The sequence below is a fragment of the Sphaerodactylus townsendi genome, linkage group LG01, assembly GCF_021028975.2.
Source record: "Sphaerodactylus townsendi isolate TG3544 linkage group LG01, MPM_Stown_v2.3, whole genome shotgun sequence".
In the NCBI taxonomy this organism is placed as follows: Eukaryota; Metazoa; Chordata; class Lepidosauria; order Squamata; family Sphaerodactylidae; genus Sphaerodactylus; species Sphaerodactylus townsendi.
This window is the reverse complement of record NC_059425.1, coordinates 30,640,171-30,661,513: the sequence shown is the minus strand read 5'-3', so window position 1 is coordinate 30,661,513 and position 21,343 is coordinate 30,640,171. Positions and strand designations below refer to the sequence as shown.

The 21,343-nt window shown below is 46.7% G+C and overlaps 1 protein-coding gene across 1 annotated transcript in view; it reads right to left on the bottom strand.

The window, feature by feature from the left end:
• Positions 1-18,510, bottom strand: part of EFR3B (EFR3 homolog B) — a 118,116-nt gene extending 99,606 nt beyond the window's left edge. The window contains 1 exon segment of the mRNA XM_048516679.1: positions 18,378-18,510. Within this exon segment, the coding sequence (XP_048372636.1) occupies positions 18,378-18,438 (61 nt within the window). The 5' untranslated portion in view covers positions 18,439-18,510.
• Positions 18,511-21,343: the final 2,833 nt, after the last annotated feature.

Sequence of the window (21,343 nt, the reverse complement as noted above, 5' to 3'; positions counted from 1 at the left end):
GCTCAGTGTTCTGAAATACATTTTTGTCTATCTGAATAGGTCAGCAAACCAAACTGTCAAAAGGACAAAGGATACCGAACTGCTAAATAACACTAGTTCAGAGGCAGTATACCTTGAATACCAATGTCTCGGGGACAATACCAGGGTGGGCTGATGCCCTTACACCCGGTTTGGAACTTCAAACAGGACACTTGGCTACATCTGGGATCTTTGGTAGATCTGGCAGGGTTCTGTTTCTTCTGTGACGTTTCTCTAGCACATTGCCAAGGAACAGACAGCTGGGAAGCACTCTAGTGTGAACTGTTTGAAAACACTCCAGAGAAGTATGGCCTGTAGTTATTCCATCTTAGCAAGCAAGTCACACCAAGAGCTGCAGAACATTCACAGCTTTTTGGTGTGAGTTCATGCAATCAAGTTGGCTCCTCATATTTAATATCCAACACATTCATTAGCTGGAAAGAACAGCTGGATACTAGGAAGCCTCTTCTTGAAATGCCGAATACGGCTAGCTCATGAATTCTTTTTACTAAAGACCTGAACGGTACAGCTGAATTGTGTTTTGAGATTTCTCCCTTCATTTTTTCCAAGCAGAGATACAGCCTAAATCTAGAAGGAAACGACTCAGTGATAAGAATGTCATCATCATAACGTTCAGTAAACCTGGAACACTATTTGAACAGGCACAGCGATAAGCAGCTATATGCAGGCAAATCTGAATTGGAGTCTAAAACATTCCTAATTTTAAAGGACATCAAATCATTGCAAGTTTAACTGGAGGGCTAAACAGTTATGAAACTTGGGCAGTATGCTGAATAATAATATAGGTGTCATTATTATGGGGATATAAGCACATCCATGAACTTCAGAGAGCTTGGATAGAATAGCTAAGAAACTGAGCTTATAAACTGGGATGTCTTTGCTTTGAATCTCACCCCTGCCACAAACTCACCGAGGTAGCCTGAGGCAAGTCACCCTCTCACCTCATGGCAGAAATGCTTCTCTCTACCCTATTTTAGCCTCACAATCCTATGAGGTAGATTAGGCCAAGGGGCTGAAAGACATCCAGTCAACTTCACAGCAGAAGGGAGATGTATATTGAAGTCTCCCAAAGACTCCCATGCCAGCTCTCAGTCCATGTTCATAAAGACAATAAATTTGCCTGGCTAAGTCGTCCTCCCTTTCAATCAATGGAGCTGTAGGAGAAATTCCATGCCACCTACTCCAGTAGCAGTGGCGTAGTGGTTAAGAGCAGGTGCATTCTAATCTGGAGGAACCGGGTTTGATTCCCCGCTCTGCCGCTTGATCTGTGGAGGCTTATCTGGGGAATTCAGATTAGCCTGTGCTAATCTGGGGAATTCAGATTATCTGCCTGTGCTTATCTGGGGAATTCAGATTAGCCTGTGCACTCCCACACATGCCAGCTGGGTGACCTTGGGCTAGTCACAGCTTCTCGGAGCTCTCTCAGCTCACCCACCTCACAGGGTGTTTGTTGTGACGGGGGGAGGACAAGGAGATTGTAAGCCCCTTTGAGTCTCCTACAGGAGAGAAAGGGGGGATATAAATCCAAACTCTTCTTCTCTTCTTCCTAAGGTTTAGGAAGCAGACAGCTTCTCTTCCCTGAATCTCCATGCTCCTTCCACACACTCATCCACCCCTTCTGCCCTGAGGAATCCTCACAATATGGCAGCATGGCTGGGTACCTCATTTCCATGTCACAGACTGAACAACAAGGAAGTGAATTCCTTCACCACTATGCTCAACGGTTCAGAAGTCTGGTTTCTGTGTGGGATGGACTGAAGGAACTGACCAAACAACCCTTGCCAGAGAAAAACCACATAAACAAGGCTTTCATGTCAGCGAGCAATGCTGGAAAGAAACACTCTATACTCAAGTTCCCAGAGGGAAAAACAAAGGACAGAGGTGGAGACTTCCATTGCTACCAAATCCTGGCAGCTTCTTTTTCCCCATGGAAAAGGAAGAACAACAGGCAACCATTCCCAAAAGAAAACTCAGGGTTGATGCGGCTGCAGTAGCATGCTGTGTGTATTTTTAGCCAACTGGAAAATGCTACCAGGTCTAGTTCAGGGCTGTTGGTGAACCAAGTGTCTGCTCCAGATTATATCCCAGAATCCTCTGCAAAGCACAAAAAAGGCCACAGCAGAAAAGATGATGTCAAAGGTGTTCCCTGAAGGGAGAACGCTTGAAAAACAGCAGTGTCTTAAAGAGGAACCCAAGCAGAAAAACATTTCTATAAAGTATCTCTGAAAGACCTTCCCATTGCGTATAAATTTAGAGGGGGGGAAGTGCTTTAAAGTACAACAGTGGTAAATGATAGAAAATAAGTTATTCTTATTCAATTACTGGGAAACAAACTACAGAAAACTAAACCAAGGGGTAAGCCAAATGTAAAATGGGCCTGCATTTATGTATAGGTTCTATACAATTTTGGCATGTAGTATAATTACCTGGAGACAGTTATAAAACAAAGGTTTTAATGCTTAAGCTCAGATCTTCCCCAGCTCCAAGGATCCTTCTTTTGCAAAAAAAAACTACACCAGTTACTACCTCTCAGCCTAAACTAAGGTTTTTGTAAAAGAGGTGAGAATAATAAAAGCCATTTGGAGGAAGGAAAGAATAAAAACCTAATAGAAAGAATTGGCCTTTAGCTGAGTTTTGAGACATTATAAGTGTAGGATTGAGCATATCTATCTTAAAGTTAGGTTTCTTCATAAGGCACTTTAAAAAATCCAGATGATTCAATCAGTTTTAATGCCCCATGGAATCTTTTTTTTTAATCACAAGAACGAACACTAATAAAGGGACACTGTCTCTTTCTCATAGACCTCTTCCTCCTTTACGCCAGAGCAATTCTCAAAATGTTTTGGTTAAGGAACGATTCAGGATTAAATTCCCATTTTATGCTCCCTCAACGAAAGAACTGCCAGCCTGACTGACTGCAAAGTCATTAGTGATATCGACTTAAGTCTTAAATTAAATATATTCTCTACTAATGTCCTATGTTGCTACAAGTCAGTTTGCTGTTCTGTTTTTTCCTACATTGTTTTGCTGGCACAAGGGGGAGCCGTATCAGAGGAACTCAGAGAGGTAAGTCTGCTTTTGTGGGACACGTCAGCTTGAAAAGAGCCCCTTTCCCATAAGAACTCAGCAGAAGAAAGATGTGACTGCTCCCTCGATAAAAACCAGCCATCAATATTTTTATAACTTGAGTAGCCATTTCACCAGCCTCTTCTCAGATCTATTTGCATGCCCAGCAACTAGCCAACCACACACAAGTAATACAGCAAGGACAGGTATAGTAATAGTTCTGTGAACAGAAAGGTGAAGAATGAATAAAGGGCATACAAAAGTGAGCAACCAGCAGAGGGGAAGAAGCAGGGGTCACAGAGAAGAGCCCACTGGGAAGAGATTTCACTCTAGCCTCTTTTTAGGGCCACATTTCTACATATTTGGTGAGCACCTCACCATCAAGAATGAGTGAGGACATTTTTATATGAATTGTGCCTATCTGCAATTCTGCATCACTCAGTGGAATATCTATTCATCTCACTCTTTATCTCACTCTGTGTAAAAAAAGGTAAAATAACATTTTAATATTAACTTGTGTTTTTTTAAATCAAAGTTTGCCATAGTTTTCATGTTGCCCACCATACTCAGCCTACAATCCAGTTTCACAGGATTCAGGGCAATTAGCGTTGAAGATTTTTAATTGCACCCATAAATTAAAAGCTCTTCCATCACAGATAGTACACAGCTTTGTCTATAGACCCCTCCCCTTTCCACCCACTGAAAACTGCTGAAGAGGATCTTTCAATGTTTAGGAGACAGGAAAGGTGATTCCAGTTCTGAGTGGCAAAACAGAGTCTGTCTGTCTACCTCAAGACCAGGACCATCCCTGGAGGGCAGGTTTTAGGAGGCTTTCTGCCCAGAAGAAGAATCAGCCTCACTAGTAGTATGATGTGAATAGCCCAGTGACCACAGCATGGGCCACAGAATGAGAGGAGTTGATGGATATCAGAATGCACCTGACCCTGTCCCTACCTGACCCAACCCAGGACTGTTCACACACAATAGCTACTCCAACAGGACTGGCGGCACCAGAGGGCATTCAAGCTGGGCCAACACCAGGCACCAGAGGCCCAAGAGATCTTAACAAGACAGCTGGGCTCTAAAGAAAGTTACCTGGAAGCTCTACAAGCCTTGCACACAGGAAGGTGAGAATAATCTGCCCCTCCCTAATCCTGGGACCAGGGAAAGCAAGAGTGGTGAAGGAAGGAGAGAAAAGCTATGTTAAAAGCTAGAGGGGAACACATCGCTGACCTGCATGCACCACCCACCCCAATCCACTGAGGCATTCCTGGAGAGAGCCCTGCAAACTTATCCACAACGGTAGCCAACAGACCACAGAAGAAATGTCTGCAGAGCAGTTGTAATTCCAACAAGAATTCTAAGACACAGGGATACAGAACAGACCATCCTGGCCAATTCACTAGCCACTTCGGGGAGGAATTCTTTCCTGCCTAAATTACTACAGCCAGCCAGATGCCAAGCTTGAACAAAAGCCGTCAAGAGCTAAAGTTCCAGTTTCCTCTCCATCAAAATGTACCTTTTCAAGGCAGCAAGATGCACAGCCAGTCAAAGCCTCCAGATTTCTTTGGGCGGTGGTCTCACAGTTCCGGAAGAGTCCCCCTCTACATATTCCAGCCTTTTCCTCAGATGACCAACATCATCTGTGCCCCAACCAGAAATAGGGCACAGAACAAGGGACCCCACACCAAAAGCAGAGAAAAGCATCAAACCAGCCAGGAAAGAAATTAAGAAAAGCACCATAGTTCCAAGGCAGTGCCCCAGGACCAGAAAAGCCAAGAGAGAGAAGCAAAGGAAGCAAGGAGGTACCTTGGTCTTTGCACCAGCTTCAGTATAGGAGGCAGCACCAATTCTGCAAGGGTTCAAGGTTGCAAACTGCCTCGTCTCAGCATCACCGTGCACCTCTTGCAACAGACACATGGTTTAGAAGGGATTCTCCAGCCTTTGCGAACACGCCAGCTCAGACCGGAAGCCGGGAAATGGAAAAAAATGCCCTTTGCCCTCACGGACTCAGAAGGACGGAGGGACATTTAATCAACACTGGCCTCACACTTTAACCTGGACCAGCTGATGAAACACCCGCAATAGAGAAGGAAGGGGCTTAGCCAGCTGTCTAAGCCAGCTGTTCAACATTAACAGCCCCCAAAGTGTAAGGATTTGCCTGTGGGTGCCCTGCCAAGCAATTTGGCTTTGGGCAGGGTCAAAAAAGGATAACGCACAATCAAATTAAGTATATTGCAGGGTGTGAGCCAAAAGCAGGAAATTTAAAAGCACCGTCTTTCTTCCCAAACCCAATCCCTGCTGATCCACGAACACGGAACACGAACGCTATCAATTTCTTCATAACCCGAAGCTAACAAAATTGATTAAAATCTAGCATATACACTGACACAAAGCTCCACAGTTACAGAGACAATGTGATATGAAAGAACACCAAGGAGTTGCCAGAGCAAATGGGAAGTGAATGGGCTGCACAAGCAAAACAGAGAATAAGCCCATCTGCTACTGTACCATAGATGTTCTAGCAAGCACCGAACTGCTGTGGACAGCTGAAGTCTTATTCTAGCCATAGACCTGCAAGTGATCTATGCTCTTAGCCATAAACCCCACTGTACCCTGCAACTTGGCCTGACGCTGCCAGTCCACTAAGCCAAGACGACAGCCTTCCTCTTGCCTAAGGCCCTTTCCATCCACAGAAGAGACACTTATGTTGGACAAAGGCTCCTTCAGTCTAAGGTAGGATACTGTCCACTATTACTGGAAGATGTTTTGTCAAAGCATATTACAATCATGAGACCTAGTGTGGCATAGCGTTAGATCAGGACGGCTCGAGTGCGAATTTATACTCAACATTACCTCCAGAGTCACTTTGTGACTTTGAGCCTGAACATTCCGCAATACTGTTGCAGATCATAAAAAAGACGACAGTAAAAAGTAACAGATCTCATCCGGAAGCTTGAATACAATCCACAGAGAATAGACTGAATGAAAAGAACAAGAGCCCAGAGACTGTATCCCATCACCCAGGGCTGCCGAGGGAGGGGGAAAGAGAACTGGCCAACTAATATTGTCAGCAAGATCTATTATTGCAAAGCGTTGGCAAAACAATTACCCCATCGACACTTGACAACATACAACAAATCATCACAACGGAGAAGTTAGCAGACAGACTTGGGAACGAAGCCAGTTAATTATATTGCCGCTTGGATGCTGTGCTAAATCGCTGCTCAAGAAAGTGGGGGGGAGAGATTTCCTCGATTTTCTTCCTCTTTCAATGCAGACCCCAATTTGGCCTTCGTGCTTTTCCTGTGGGTCCCTTGTCTGTCTGGGTGCAGCATTTGGGGGGCATTTCAGGCTGCGGTAGAAGGCAAAGAGCCCCATTCAGCTAATGGAAATGGCTTCCATCAGCAGAGATTTACCACAGGCTATGTCTGCATGCCAATTTTTACAGATGGAGAGGGGAGCAAAGAGACAGCGGTGAAAGGCTAGTTAAGCCCCACTGTTCTTTGACACAGACCTTTTATCACAGGCTTGCAGGCAAACAGAACAATTTGGACACCTGCAACATTTTTACCAGCCCCTCTGCATCAAGATGTGCACAGGATGCAGTCCAGGTAAAGCAGAGAGGACAGGACTCTGCACAGGGGACCTGGGCAAGCAGCCAGCGGTGCCACTACTTTTAACTTTCCCCCTCCCCAGCATATATCTGTAGCATCATGCTCACACCAACCTTGCAAAGTAGGACATCAAAAGACTCAAGTCACAGATGAATTACTGAAACTAAGAAACACAGAATGTGCAGTTGCCGCTGGGTGAACCCAGGTCAAAGTGAGATTGCCAAACAGGCCTCCTCCATCAAAGTGGTCAGCTAAAATAGCTTAAATATTACAGTTAAGGAACAGAGTTTTTTTCTCTTACTCTGCATTCCGTTTAAAGAGGCTCAGTCAGTGTGAACACATCAAAGGAGATGCTCTGGTTCTGTGGTAGAGTACAGCTTTGCATGCAGGAGGTCGCAGGTTCTTGCTTAAAGGGCCTCTAGCTTAAAGGGCCTCAACAGTTGATGATAGGAAAAAACTTTCTTGGGTCAAGGCCACAAAGAGCTTAAGCCAGTCCAATTAGACAATATTGAGCTACATGGACCAATGGGACGACTACTTATATACAACTTCAAATGGTCTCATTTATAAAGGGAGCTCCTTCTTCGGATGGTCCACTAAAGCTCTAGAATGTTTCGGAAGCAGCTTAGATATTGGCTGAATTAAGTAATACCTTGCAAGTATTCGGTCACTAGAGAGAGATGCAAGGGGTTAGATCACAGGTGTTCAACCCTGGTGCTTCAGATGCTCATGGACTACAATTCCTATCAGCCCCTGCTGGCAGGGCCAAGCTGATGGGAATTGTAGTCCATGAACATCTGAAGCACCAGAGTTGGACACCCCTCGGTTAGATGCACACTCACAGCAAAATCTAGCACCCCCACCCTTTTTTTGACTCAATCTGATTCACCATTATCAGATTCTCCCCTAAGCAGGAGCCAAAATACAGCAGGGCAAAAAGAAATGCTATTTGCATAGCTGTGATCATCCCACACAAACACGCTCCCTCCAGCAGAGGCTGAGAGCAGAGGATTCGTGAACATCCCACCTCTGCCAATGCAAAAGCATCAGCAGCAGCATCAGTGCAGAAGTAGGGAAGGATGCGGTGGGGGAGGAAAAAGGAGAACTCTGCATGCAAGGTCCAGAGGCCAGATTTGCAACAGGCCCCCCATTCACTCCCATTTTTTCATCCCACCTGTCATCCGAGGAGCCCTGAAGACAGCACCTCCTCTCATCCTTACAACAACCCAGCAATGGGACTTCGGCAGAGAAAAGAGTCTTACTGACCCCAAACCACCCACAGCTGAGTGGAGATTTGAACCCAGTTCTTTCCCACCTAGTCCAGCCTTCTGAACACTATACCACACTGGCTGTCTTCTGCAACATGCTGGGTGTCCGAGGCAGACATCCAGGGTTTCCTCCACAAATATAAAAAAGGCTTCCCAGAAAGGCAACACTCTGTCCCTTCACCAATCTAAGGAAAGAACAGTTTGTTTTGCCGTTGCCGAGACAAGGAGACAAGGTGCTCAGGTCTTAGGTCTGGGCTGTCATCTTGTTTACCAGCCTGGCCGTCGTGCCTTTAAGCAGCCAGACTTGCAGAAATGTCACCAAGGAGTCTGTTCCCAGCAAGAGGACAAAATGACAAAGAGCTCTGCTCTATACGCTGGGCTGCTGATAAAGAAAACAGAAGGGAGTACGGTGAAGACGACAGCAATTTGGCTTTAGTTAAATAACTAACCCAATTATCAGGCAGCAATAGCATCTCTATTAAACGTAAATTTAGAGCAGTTATTAAAGTAGAGGTTTCCCCCCGCCCCCCCACACACACACACCAACTATGCACCCATTTGTGTAGTTTGGTGTGAGTCTTCCGGCTTGAACAGTCCAGGCATAAGTTCTACCTCAACTGGCTCTGGGAAGCTACCACAAGCGAAACACCTTTTTACATAACCATTGTCCTGACATCCCCATACAAAAACATTCGGGAGGGGGCGCCTACATATCCTAAGGCATCCACCCTGACCCAAGCAACATAGACCGGTCATCCATCATTTGCACCACCAAGGCAAGCAAGATACACACAACTGGGCTGATAGCAGACCGCAGCAGTGTTGCCTGCGATCGGTCAAGTCAACCTGGCACTCCAAAAGGACCATGGCTGGGGGAGAGAAAGTTGTAGCTGCATAACGGAACTGCAGAGGTCTGTGGTGGAAGGAAAACCCACCACTACCAGTGCAGCAGGATTTTGGGGAAAGAGGGCTAGCCCCTCAACACTGCACAATACTTCCCTACGCAACTCTGAGAGGCTTAAGGTCCACTTTGTTTGGACTCTGGGAAGCTGCTGCAGTCCTGTTCTTTGTGAAATGCGTGATGCTGGGCGAAGGCACCCATATAGTTCACAAGGAAATCGGTCCTTAACCTGTCTGAGACTCTCTGAGGAATAGACTTTTCCTCCACAGGGACAGGTCATCATCCCTCTCTCCAGGCAACACACTTCTGGTAGGGCTGTGCAGTCTTTCCAATGCAGGTGGGGGATTGTGTGATGAAATGTTCTATGGGCTAAAAAAAGGATATCAACTTTCCTGACATTCTAGTTTTCTACAGGAAGGAGTACTTTCACATTCCATCAAACAAGCCCACACCAGAGCAAGAAAACCCAAATTACTGAGGGAGGGGGGGGGATGGTTCCATAATCCTCTTTTCCACTCAGAACCCCCTCCCCCCAAAAAAACCCCTGCTTTTTATCCTACTGGAGAGAAGATGAGTATACCCAACTCTCTGTTCTGGGATGATTCTAGGACTATGGGGTGGCTTTCATTCTAAGGACCCTTTTCCTCTGGATCTTTGATAGCTCGGAGGAATTACTTCTCCCCTTGGTGAAAAGGCTGAGAAAGTTCGATTTGATTCATCCCCAAACCGCAACATCCTTCTTCGCCTGTTCACTGGGCAAACACCTTTTTTTTTTTAATTGGGGGACGGGAAGGATGGGTCGGGGGTGCGTGCAACTTGCTCTTGAGACACTCTAGATAGGGGGAGGGAGGGAGAATGAACCTTTGGAAAATAACGCGGAGCAGGGGAAGGGGGGGGGGAGTCTTGCTCAGAGGACCAGGAATCTCTGCGGAAAGAGGCACAGACAAGCGGGATCCCTTCCAACTCCCCGAAACAGCGTCCGCAGAAAACTGCATGCCCCATCAATCCTTTCCTCCCCCTTCCAGAGGAGCAAACGGGAAACACGCCCCAGCCCCTATTGTTTGGGGGAGGGAGCGGGAAGGGAGATGCAGCCCCCCCCCGGCCACTCAGCCGCCCCCCGTCCCGATCTCCCTTACCATACATCTCTCAGCTGCGTCGCGCAGCCCGATCCTGAAGCGCCGGCTCAATCGCGCCGGCCGATCCCGCTGCGGCGCCTTTTCATTCAGCCGCCGCGGCGCAACCCAGGGTGGGCGGGGCCTCCAGGGGCAATGAATGGAGCAGGGAGGGGTGCGCGCGCGGAGATGCCCATTCTGAACTGCCCCTGCGCCAGGGACGGAGGCTGCGCAGAGGCAGGAGGGAGGCGGAGGGAAGTGACTTTCTAATTAGCTATGCCCCTCGGGTGGGTGGGCGGGGGGGTGTAGCGCAGGCGAAGCTTGCGTGGAGGGGCGGGGGTCTCGGGTTCCCGGTTATTTATAGGACCATCGTGCCAGCCTTCGCCTTAAGGCACGTTGAGATCTGCATTTGATACTTAGAATGTTAATGAAGGGAAGGGGTTAAGGAAGCTTCCTTCGGAGTTCTTGCAACTGCATTACAGGTCCATTTTGCGGGCTTGGAGAAAAGGATGTACAGGAGAGGGAGCAGTTGCGGCTCAGTGGCAGAGCAGCACCTATTTTGTACGCAAAAGGTCTCAAGTTCAGTCCCCGGCATCTGCAGTAAACCAAACGCTCAGGCTGGGACCCTGCAGAGGCACTACCGGGTGTGAAGGCTGCTCCTTGATAGATCAGTGATCGGTCGCAGAAAAAAAAAAGGTGGTTTCATATATGTTCCAGTCCTTGGGTGAGTTTCTGGCACTTTAAGCTTAAAGGGGTTTAAAAAGCAGCTTGGGGAGAGAGCTTAAGATCCTGCAGGGCTGCTGCTACACAAAGACTCTCCTGGCTTGTCGACTAGGCATAAGGCCTCTTCCTATGGAAACAATGAGGTCCCTGTGCAAATTCTGATCTTCATGATACAGTCATTTGCCCCTAAGGCAGTACAGGATACCTGTTTGTTTTGCTGCAGCATTTACCACACTGGAATCTGGAACTTTTGGATTGCAGTTCCCCAATGATAACTGGGCAACACATTCCACAAAATCATCTTGGACTGTCCACAGTAGAAAAATCACAACTGATGTCTTAGAAAACAACAACCTCAAAACCAAACCCTGTTCTTTGCATGTGGTAAATTAGCATATCAAGAAGAAAGTTCTCTTGTGGTGTTTCTGAGGTGTACTACTTTTTTTCCACCTGCAGGGAAGCCTTGCAATTTCTGCAGCTTTTTGGACATCCAAATAGCTTTGGTCAGTCCTTTTTACAAGGTTCTTCAAAGGGTGAGATAAGTATTTAAAACATATCCTGGCCAATAAGATTCAGAAACGCATCTAGATTTTCCTGCCTAAGTGAACTGCTCTCAAAACATCACATTGTCTGCACTGAAACAGAAACAAACTGTGTCCCCTGCTGGAACCATGGAAAAATTCTGGAACAGAAATTACAGGAGGGTTTTGAAAGTTGGCTTTTACTTCTGAAGTATGGGTAGTTTAATTAAAAATTTCATACTTTTTGGCATTTTACTTTTTAAAAAAAACCAGCCTAGTTCCTAACAGTGCAGTCCATGATAGGGAGCCTCCAAAAGGGCTGTGGAGTCAGTGTGACCCCCACAGCTGCCAGTTCAGACGGTGTGGGTTAACCCTGTGCCATCCAGAGGGGCACTAACAATGGTGGCAGGGTCCCGCAAAGCTCTTCGGTGTCCAAATGCAGAACCTGTCACTGCTCTGGCATTCCTCTACCGCCAATGGAACCATTGCCAGGGGGTGGAGCTGATTTTTGTCAGCTTCCTACGGCCTTTTAGGTGGAGACACGCCCTTCAGCTACTGGTGACTTATGCCAGAAGCGTGCGTGGCCCATTGAAAAACAAAAGTGAGTTTGATGAGTTTCTGATTTTTCTCATCTTCTCCACACCTCTCCATTTCTCTGTGGAGACAGCACAGCTATGCCTGTCCCGGCTGCCATGAAACTGCCCCCCTCCCCCTGTGGATTGGGCTGCCTATCTTGCTGAGGAATTTTAGGACAACAGCCCTGAATGTTCACTTGGAAAAAACTAACAAGTTTGTCCTGCCTTTTTTCTTTCGTTTGAAAACCACTTAAATACAGCAGCGTATATACTTGAAATATATACTTGAAATGCCACAAATTAGAGGGAGAAATATATATATTCCAGGGGTGGGTCGGGGAGAATCAGGTGGACCCATTAGGACAAATGAAGCTCTGTCCCCCACAGGGCTCAGCCCCCGCCCCCTGTCAGTTCCCGCCCACTTCCTCCACTACTACCAACCTTGTTAGCTGCCTCCTTAGTCTCAGGCCTAACTTGGAACTTTGCAGGCCAGCTTCTCTCTACAGCTTCTTTTGGCACTTCTTTTGTTTCCTGACTTTGGTCTAGCATTATTTTTCTGGATTAAAGATCGATACATAGATCTTTACTGCTAATGTTTAAAAAAACCTTTCAGATTGCTCACAGTGTAATGGTGAAACTGGTGGAACTAGTGTCCACCTGCTGCTTCACTTTTTCTGTTGGCTGCCACCTTGTTTGCTTGTTTGCTAACTGCTTTTGGGGTTTTTTTATGACTTCTTCATTAGTTTACTGGCACAGTCTTTTGCTGCATCAGTAGACCTTCAAACTTGTAAAAAAGAAGAAGAAGCCATTGGTAGAACTAGGGCCAGGGAAGGCAGGAAGGATGGGAAAACTTGACAAGAGAGTAATGCATGCCATCTCCTTTGCTTTCCCTGTGAAAGTAGGGGGAAGGTCACACTTTCCCCACTTTTTGAAACTATAGGCATTCTCTCATCTGTGGCGTGGTCAGTTCAGGAGCAAGGAAAACATGTGTTCAATCAAAAATCTGACCCAAAGATGTATCTTTGCTGCAGAGCAGACCACAATGCATAAAGGGCCTAGGTGATGTGAGCAGTGGCTCCACTTTGGGAATGGGCAGGGCAGGGCAAGGGGAAGGACCTGGTTGGCTAGCAAATAGCCCTAACAGAAGGGATCTCGAGAGCAAAACTATTTGTGCTTGCTGCGAGAGAGCAAGGTCTGTACTGGATATTGAAAATGCAAAGATGCCACTGCCCAGATGAACAAAGTACAAAGAAAAACTACTGAAGAGCTGGGGAACCCGCTGAGAGGGCTTGTCAGCTAGACTGTTTTTGTAATCCCAGGCAGGCTGTAAAACCCGGCAACCAAGGCCTAAGAGGGCTGCTACAAATGGTCGCATTGAGTCTCACAGATTTCCTCAAGTTTTCAGGCCCAACTGAGTAAATTTCCAGCATCCCAAGTGCTTTGTGGCTTGTTTTGAGATGTCCTCCACAAAAAAAGTCAGCCATTTAGCGCAAGGAGACAGACAGGCTGCATTTAATTTTCTTAGTGCTGATTTTGCTTTTAATTCTAAACTGCAAGCGATGGAGCCTTCTGGCTGGAAAACAACTGAGGTTTGCAGTGCTGGGGCTACGGCGGGGGCGGGGGGGGGGGAGGGAGGGAGACTAAGGCTTATAAAAAACCCTTTTCCGAAGATTAGCAAATGGCCTCTGCCCCTCGTCCACTGGGCTGATGGTTGAGTAATGGCGTCTGCCATTTGACTGCTTTTAACCCTCAATCAGGAATTCAGATATTAGATATTGAGGCAGCCAACATGCCTCGAGGAATTCAGCAAAGAGAAGTTCCTGTTAGCCCAAAGTACCCAACACTAGAACAGGCCGCCTGCATCTTCCCGCACAGTGCAACTGTAACAAAAGTTCTGCTCTTCTAAGCCAATTAATGTAAATGGTCATAGACGGCTGTAACCGTGCTTAGAATGACACTGTTAGAAACTAAGGCCTAGCTTGTTCTTGATGGAGAATAAGGGGTAGAGTGGACTGCATCACTGCCCACTGTTAAGTGGCAGATTCCTGCTTCAAATGCTCCATTGCAATAAAAAAAAAATATTTGCAAGCAGAAATCTAGCACAGCAAACAGAAAGCTTTGACCCCCTTCTTTGCTTGCTGGTTTTCTATTTGTGGGGAATTTTTAATGGAAGGAGATATTTCAGACCATGGTTGTACCCCTGGTAGCCTGACATGGTACAATCGATTCATCCACCCTCGTATTTTAGCCCCTCATGTTTGGACATCAGGCTTCACTGTATCTCTCTCTGACTTGCCTAGCTCTGTTCCCTGTTCCTGGGCACTCTGGTGGCTTCTGTCTGTGGAAGCTTCTCCCGGCTTCTGGTCCAGAGTGTGGCAGGAGGGCCATGGAACAAGCTGGATTCCTGGTTCTCACTGCGGTGATCAGCGTATGTCTGATGGTGGCTCATGAGGCTGAACTCTCCCCCATACAAAACAATTTTCCTGGAGACCCCCATGAGGAAGTTGCAGGAATACTACTTGCTGATCACATATTAATTCCATCCTTCCTCTAAGGAGCTCCCCTCCTCTACTTTGTGATAAGGACAATAACCTTGTGAGGTAGGTTAGGCAAACAGAGTGACTAGCCCAAGGATGCTAAGTGAGTTTCCGGCTGAGTGTGAGGTTTGAACTTCCCAGTTCCACTCTTGACAGTATTTAACACAGCCACACTCTTACCACCATACCACATGTGGCTGTCTACTTGTAGCCAGTGTGGGCCTGTATCTTAACAAGTCAGTCACCTCCTGCTAAAGTGCCGCATTCATTCTCCCAATTGTTACTTAAAGCATAAGCATTTTTATTGTCATTGTGCACGCACAACTAAATTTACAAAGGCACCAAATTATTAACGTTTTCTTCTGGCACCTAGATATTCATAAAGAGGCACAGCTGGAGGCTACTAGGTGTGGGTAAAGGTCATAGCCATTATGGCATCCAAGTGACACTTTAGTAACCTCACCTACCTATAAAGCATTTTTTTCAACAAATTACAGCATTTTCACTTCTGGCACCTGTTAAAACACATCTTTCTACCCTCATTTAAGCCTTCGTGGATCCTTTTATTTTCTACCTAGCCCCCAGCATTCTTCAATAAAATGCACTTACGTACTGGATAAAGCAAAACCTAACCTGTTGAAGATGTCCCTGTTTCTCACCTACTGATGACTGATAATACGATTGCTGTTTTGGTAGTCATCCTTTTTATTGGCATGGATCCAAATTCCCTCCAAGGAGCCTTCCTCCAGCCTAAGGAGCTGCTGCCAATTTGAGGGGAAAGGTTCCCTAACCCACCCCCTTTCTCCCTAGTTTTCCATTGATACTTGGAATTGCCTCCTAGGACAACTGCACGATTCCACTCTCTCATTTCCTTCAAATTCCTCCTTTAATCCCTCTTTTGGTTCAGCCTCCCTTCCCAACTGAAACTAAGTCAAAGCACAAACTTAAATCAATGTAAATTCTTCCCTTTTATCCATGCCTTTTCCTCTTTCCCCTCTCTTTACCTTAATTTTCAGAGTGTACACTCCTTGGGGCAGGGACCTAATTTTCTGTACTCTGTAAAGCACCACACACAATGATATATAATTCTTATTTATTAGATTAGTTTCTGAAGGTGTGAGATTTGAAACTACACAAAACTCTTCAACAACTAAACTTGTGAGTATTTGAGGACTATTTTGTGATATTTTACATGTGTTTTTAGATATTGATATATATTTTATATTGATATTTTTGTGTACAGTTTTCTATTGATAAGAGTTAAGCACGGTGTAATGGGGGGAAGAATAAGGACTAATAAAAGGAAACATTTTTTCACGCAACGTGTGATTGGTGTTTGGAATATGCTGCCACAGGAGGTGGTGATGACCACTAACCTGGATAGCTTTAAAAAGGGCTTGGACAGATTTATGGAAGAGAAGTCGATTTATGGCTACCAATCTTGATCCTCCTTGATCTGAGATTGTAAATGCCTTAACAGACCAGGTACTCAGGAGCAACAGCCGCAGAAGGCCATTGCTTTCACATCCTGCATGTGAGCTCCCAAAGGCACCTGGTGGGCCACTGCGAGTAGCAGAGAGATGGACTCTGGTCTGATCCAGCTGGCTTGTTCTTTATGTTCTTAATAAAAAAGTATTTTTAATATATTTTAAGCAGACATCTATTAGATTTCTCAAGCTCTTGGGTTCCTAAGTTATTTTTCAGGTTGGGTCTGAATTTTTTCCCCTTTATTTCCCTTCCTTTGGCTTCCAATACATCTTGGGCTTTCCCAGGTTGGGAAGGCCGTCATGAAAAAGAAAGCTGGTTGGGAAGTTTGGCAGGTTGGGAAGGTGTCATGAAAGAGAAAGCTGAAGCTTCTTCTCTACATGTGCCACAGTCTCATCAGAACCAAGGTGGGAACCTCAGACCTGTCCTGTGTTGTAGGTTTTCCAGGCTGTGTGGTCATGGTCTGTTAGTTTTTGTTCCTAATGTTTCACCCACATTTATGGCTGCCATATTCAGAGGCATCTCACAGTAATACTGTGTTCTCTCCATGTTTCTCTCCATGGCATCACATCTTACTGTGACATGCTTCTGAAGATACCAGCCATAGATGTGAGCAAAATCAGAGGCAAATCTAGGGGAGCAGAGAGGTCATATGACCCAGGCACCACTTTGAAACTTCATGTGATGGGCACACTGGGCTGGTCTTCCCCCTTCTCCCCAGAAGCAAGATGCCTGCTCACCTTTTGCTCATGCTGGCTGCTTTTGCCGACCAATGTTACCTGCATGCCGCTGCTTCACCCCCCACTTGCTTGTGCCAGCTGCTGCCGCCCTAGGCTTGCTGCCCACCATGACCCCTTTAAGACTCTGCCACCACACAGCCTGGCCCTGATGTTGGAGGCAGGCCTGGGGTGCCCGGCACAGCCCAGTGAACCTACAGAGAAGGTTTTAAAAATCACACACTGGGAAGCCTCCGGTGCAACCTTCACCTACTGCAGATTTGAAAGACAGAAAGAAGTTCTGCTCATGATGACCGAAGTGTGTGTGTGTGTGGCGGGGGGGGGGAGATAATAAGAATCACAGTGCCAGTCCTGCACAGTGCACACCTGGGCAAAATACTAGGAACAAAAACTATCAGACCACAGCCATGCAGCCCAGAAAACCTAGTTGATTCTGGTTGTGAAAGACTTTGACAATACATACCACTGCCCTGTGTTCTCCATGGTGTGTGCATCAAGGGAGTTTTTTTTTTTTTTGCAAAGTTCTAATGAATGTGATCCTATATGCATTTACATAACTCTGATTTATTTATTTGCTGGGTATGCAGTAGAACTTGTCAATTGATTGCATCCAGTGTTAATTATAGCCCTGACCTGGATAACCCCAGGCTAGCCTGAGCTCATCAGATCTCAGAGGCTAAGCAGAGTGGACCCTGACAAGTATTTGGTTGGGAGACCTCCAAGGAATACCAGAGCCATGATACAGAGGCAGGCAACGGCAAACCTCTGGACATCTCTTGCCTGGAAGACCCACCAGGGGTCAACATAAGCCAGCTGTGACTTCACAGGGGGGAAAAGTTAATTATGGAGAGCACCTGCGCACCAAAAATAGCTGGGGTTGTCCCAAAACCACATGTAACAGAGTGCTCCAGCTAGATGCTTCTGCAGATGCTCTCATTTGTTTACAGTCCGTGTAAATAAAAGTTATAATCTGTTCCTAGCTGTTAAAGCAGCAACTGCAAAGATATATTTTTCATGGATTCATTTAATTCCTGTGTAAAATTACGCTCGGCTATTAAGGATAGGACATTTTGGAGGACACTGATTCATAGGGTTACCATAAGTCAGAAGTGACTTGAGGGCACATAATGCAGAAAATCATGCTAGTGGCTTTTGCAGCATTCTGTAGCAATGAATTCCATGTGGCATAGTCACCCAGTGCACATTCCAGGTTGCTAGAGGTTGCACAGGTCAAGGAATTGCCTGGTGCTAATATAACCCTTTAGCATGCACTCAGAGATGGATACTACTGGGAGGAAATTCTGTCCCAGGATCTGCAAAGTGGAGAAAGATTCCCACTTTGACTGCAAAAATAGAAGGATGCTTTTGATAAGAGTCCCAATGTCAAACCTCAGCCCCAAGACCTATGTTTTCTTCATGTCATGAATTGGATGAGTCTTGTTTTTCCCAGATATGCACGCTGGCAGGAGAGGAGTGTTTCTCCAAGTGCAGAGGAGGGATCTTGCCCTTACCACGGAGTAGCCACCATCAACACCTATGCATGTACAAAGATATATTTTGTTCCGAGGCATACTTTCCAGGCAGGTCTGAACCTGAGCCCCTCTCCTTTGAGAAATGCACTGTGAGATTCCCAACAGAGAGCATGCAAGTTTCTTGCCCAAGTTCACCCAAGAAGTCTGCATCAAAGCCAACACCAAAGCCCAGAACTCCCGCAGCCGCAGACTACAGCCCCCTCACTCCCACCCCCTTGTAGTCTGCTCCCATCCACACCTTCCCATGTTCAGTTGTCGCATTACCATTGCAGATGTGCCGATCCACAGCTGCCGTGCATTCTGCCAGGCCTCTTCGGCATGCCATGATGCTCCGCAGCACTCAATGGGGCCTGGCTTGCAGGTGAAGCAACTGTGCCTTCTGCCTCGAAGGAGAAAGATGCTGGCCAACTTGCGAGCTGCCCTGGATAAATAGGTTCCCCCCCACCCCTGCCTTCAACTCCTCTCCAAGCTGCTTCTCTGAGCAGGAACACAGCAAACTGGGGCAGCTCCCATTTCCGTGCTTCAAGGACTCCAATGTGCTGTCTTAGCTCCTTCTCTCCCTCCCTCCTCAGGTTTTTGCCTTTCCTCCAAAAACTGCTGTTTATGTCCCCCACCTGCCGTTCGGCTGAAGATTTAGTAACCCTCTAATTCTGTCTCAGAAGGAATCCATCTCCCAACCCACCCCCTTTGCTTCCTTTTGATCTCCCCTCTCTCCACTACCTCTTCTGCATTGCTTCGTGTTATGAAATGCATCAGTATGCAACTGTTCGCTTCCTCTGGCTTCCTCACTCTTCTCCCTCTACCCCAGGCTTTTCTGGCTTTGAAATGAGAGCTATGGAGGCTTTCCCTTTTGACATCCTTCCTGTAATGCTCCCCAGCTGTTTTAACACCATGTGAGAAAAGAGGCTTTGGGAGATGTCTCTCCTTATTCATCCCTGCCGCTTACTTCCATTTGACTGCTTTGGCCAAGGAACTGGATTCAGCAACTCAGGTGTGTAAGAGGAGGCCCGTGGCAGAGAGGCAGAGCAATGTAGTGGTTCAAGTGATAGACAAGGAGGGGGGGGGAGTTCCTGGGGTTGAATTCTCACTCTGCCATTTAACTGGCTGAACAACCAACCTTGAGCAAGACAACATTCTCTCCGCCTAACCTAGTAGGAGCAAAATGGGAGAAGGACAAAGAGGGGGTGTGGCTCAGCAGAGGCGTATCTAGGGAAAATGTAGCCCAGTGCAAAAGCTGAGTTCCCCTCCACCCCGTATGGGCCCTCCCCCACCATGACCAAACAAGTCACCTGTCTTGAAGTCAGTGTATGAACCCGAGAGGAAGGAGGAGTGGTGTCGGGGGCAATTTTCCACCCTGCATGTGATTAAATGGCCACAGCCTGGGGACATTTGACCCCACATGTTCCCCTGGGTGGTACGCCCCTGTGGCTCAGTGATAGAGAATTTGCCTGGGCTGCAGAAGGTTCCTGGTTCAGTTCTTGGCATGAACTGTGGGTGATGTGAATGACTTCTGTCTGAAGCCCTGGATAGCTAATCCTGACCAGAATAGTCCAGATTAACCTTGATAGACCAATAGTTTGATTCAGTGTAATATAACTTCTTTTGTTAGAGCCATGTGAATTCCTTGGGGAAAGAATGGCACAGGAGCCCTGCTTAATGGGGACTGCAGCATTTGCTCATCCCCAACCAGACCTTCTTGACTTGATTACTCGAGGCCTGGATAAATATGCAGTTTGATATCAAAGCAGGGACTAGTGAAAAAAGGATATCTCGAGCATCAAGTTGTATTTGGTTCTGCACATGTGCCTCCCTCCCCAACTTTGCAGTGAGCTTTGCCTCTGGATGTTAATCCATCCTTGCTGAAATCACTTCCTCCTGTCCCTGCGTCTTCCTTCATCACTGGATCCTCAACTCCTTAGTGGGTTTCAGTTTGGGATTTTTCTTCTGCTCCAGAAATTCCTTGCTCTGGACCAGCTGTTCCTTCTTGGTGCTCCTGGACCTCAGCACATCAGGGCCTTGTCTTCAGGACAGGCAACATATTCTTTTTCTTCCTCCCTTTATTTCCCTTAGACACCCCATTTGCAAGGACATAGGTAAGGGGAGGGGCTTCACAGGTTTAAAAAACCCATTAAATGTCTGGCTTGCTTGAGCGCCCCCCAGGGATGGGTGGGGGCATAGCCCCACCCCCTGAGCCCTGCCCCCCAAACCCACCCCATAAAAATCTATACCTACGTCACTGCCCATTTGTACTTGATTGGGTGGCAACTGACAGCATTACTAGGACAACAATATATTGCAACACGACTATGTTTTTGGTCGCCCTTGCATTTCATTTTTAGTTTTGAATCTTGTCAGGGGGATAAAGATTTTCTTGTTTGAGATTCTCTCTGTCTTGTCAATTTAAGGGTATCGTTGTATAAAGGGATCCGTGTAGATTGAATTAGCCTGGAAGACATATATGGTTGTACTTTGGAGGAGGCCACTCTACATGTCACAGACCTGACATGAGGATTGATGTGGATAATAGGATAAAAATGTGATAGATAATGATACTGTCCACACAGCATAAGAATGTCTTCTAGCATCCTGTTTCCACCGGGGCCTCATGGCAGTTCCCAAGCAAACATCCTGTGGACCTGTTATTCACCAGTCTGTCCCTGCAGCACACTGGACCAGACCAAATCAGCTCACACTGTTAGGCATATGTGCAAAAGTCACCCTGCTCTGTGCCTGTGCTCTAAAACTCTCACTGAAGCAGGTTACGCAGCATCCATCCAGTCAGAAACCTGAGGGAAGAAACCTGGCCAGACAGCAAGTGTGGGATCTCAACAGGAGCCTCCTTGCCAAATGTAATAGTCAAACACGGGTGGGTCTTCTGGGTTAAGTCTTGAGAGAAGCCACTGTTAATTAATCAAGGAGGCTTAGAAACAGCAGCATGGGCCTCCTCACCAGCAGCTGTCAGGGCGGGGTCCTGGGGGGGGTTGCTTTCCATTGCTGCCTCCTCCTGCGTTCTTTGTGTGCTATTTTTGGCCTTTGTTTTGAGCCAGCAAGGGAGATATGAAAAGGCACAGATGCTGTGAGGCAAGCAAGACCGAAATTGAGAGGGGGGCAACGTTGTGGTGTTCTTTTTTTAAAAAAAAAAAACCCATCTCCCATGATCCAGACGTTCCTGTCTTCCCACATTCATGCCTCGGTCTCTTCCTTTAAAACGCTGAACAAGTCTGTCAGCA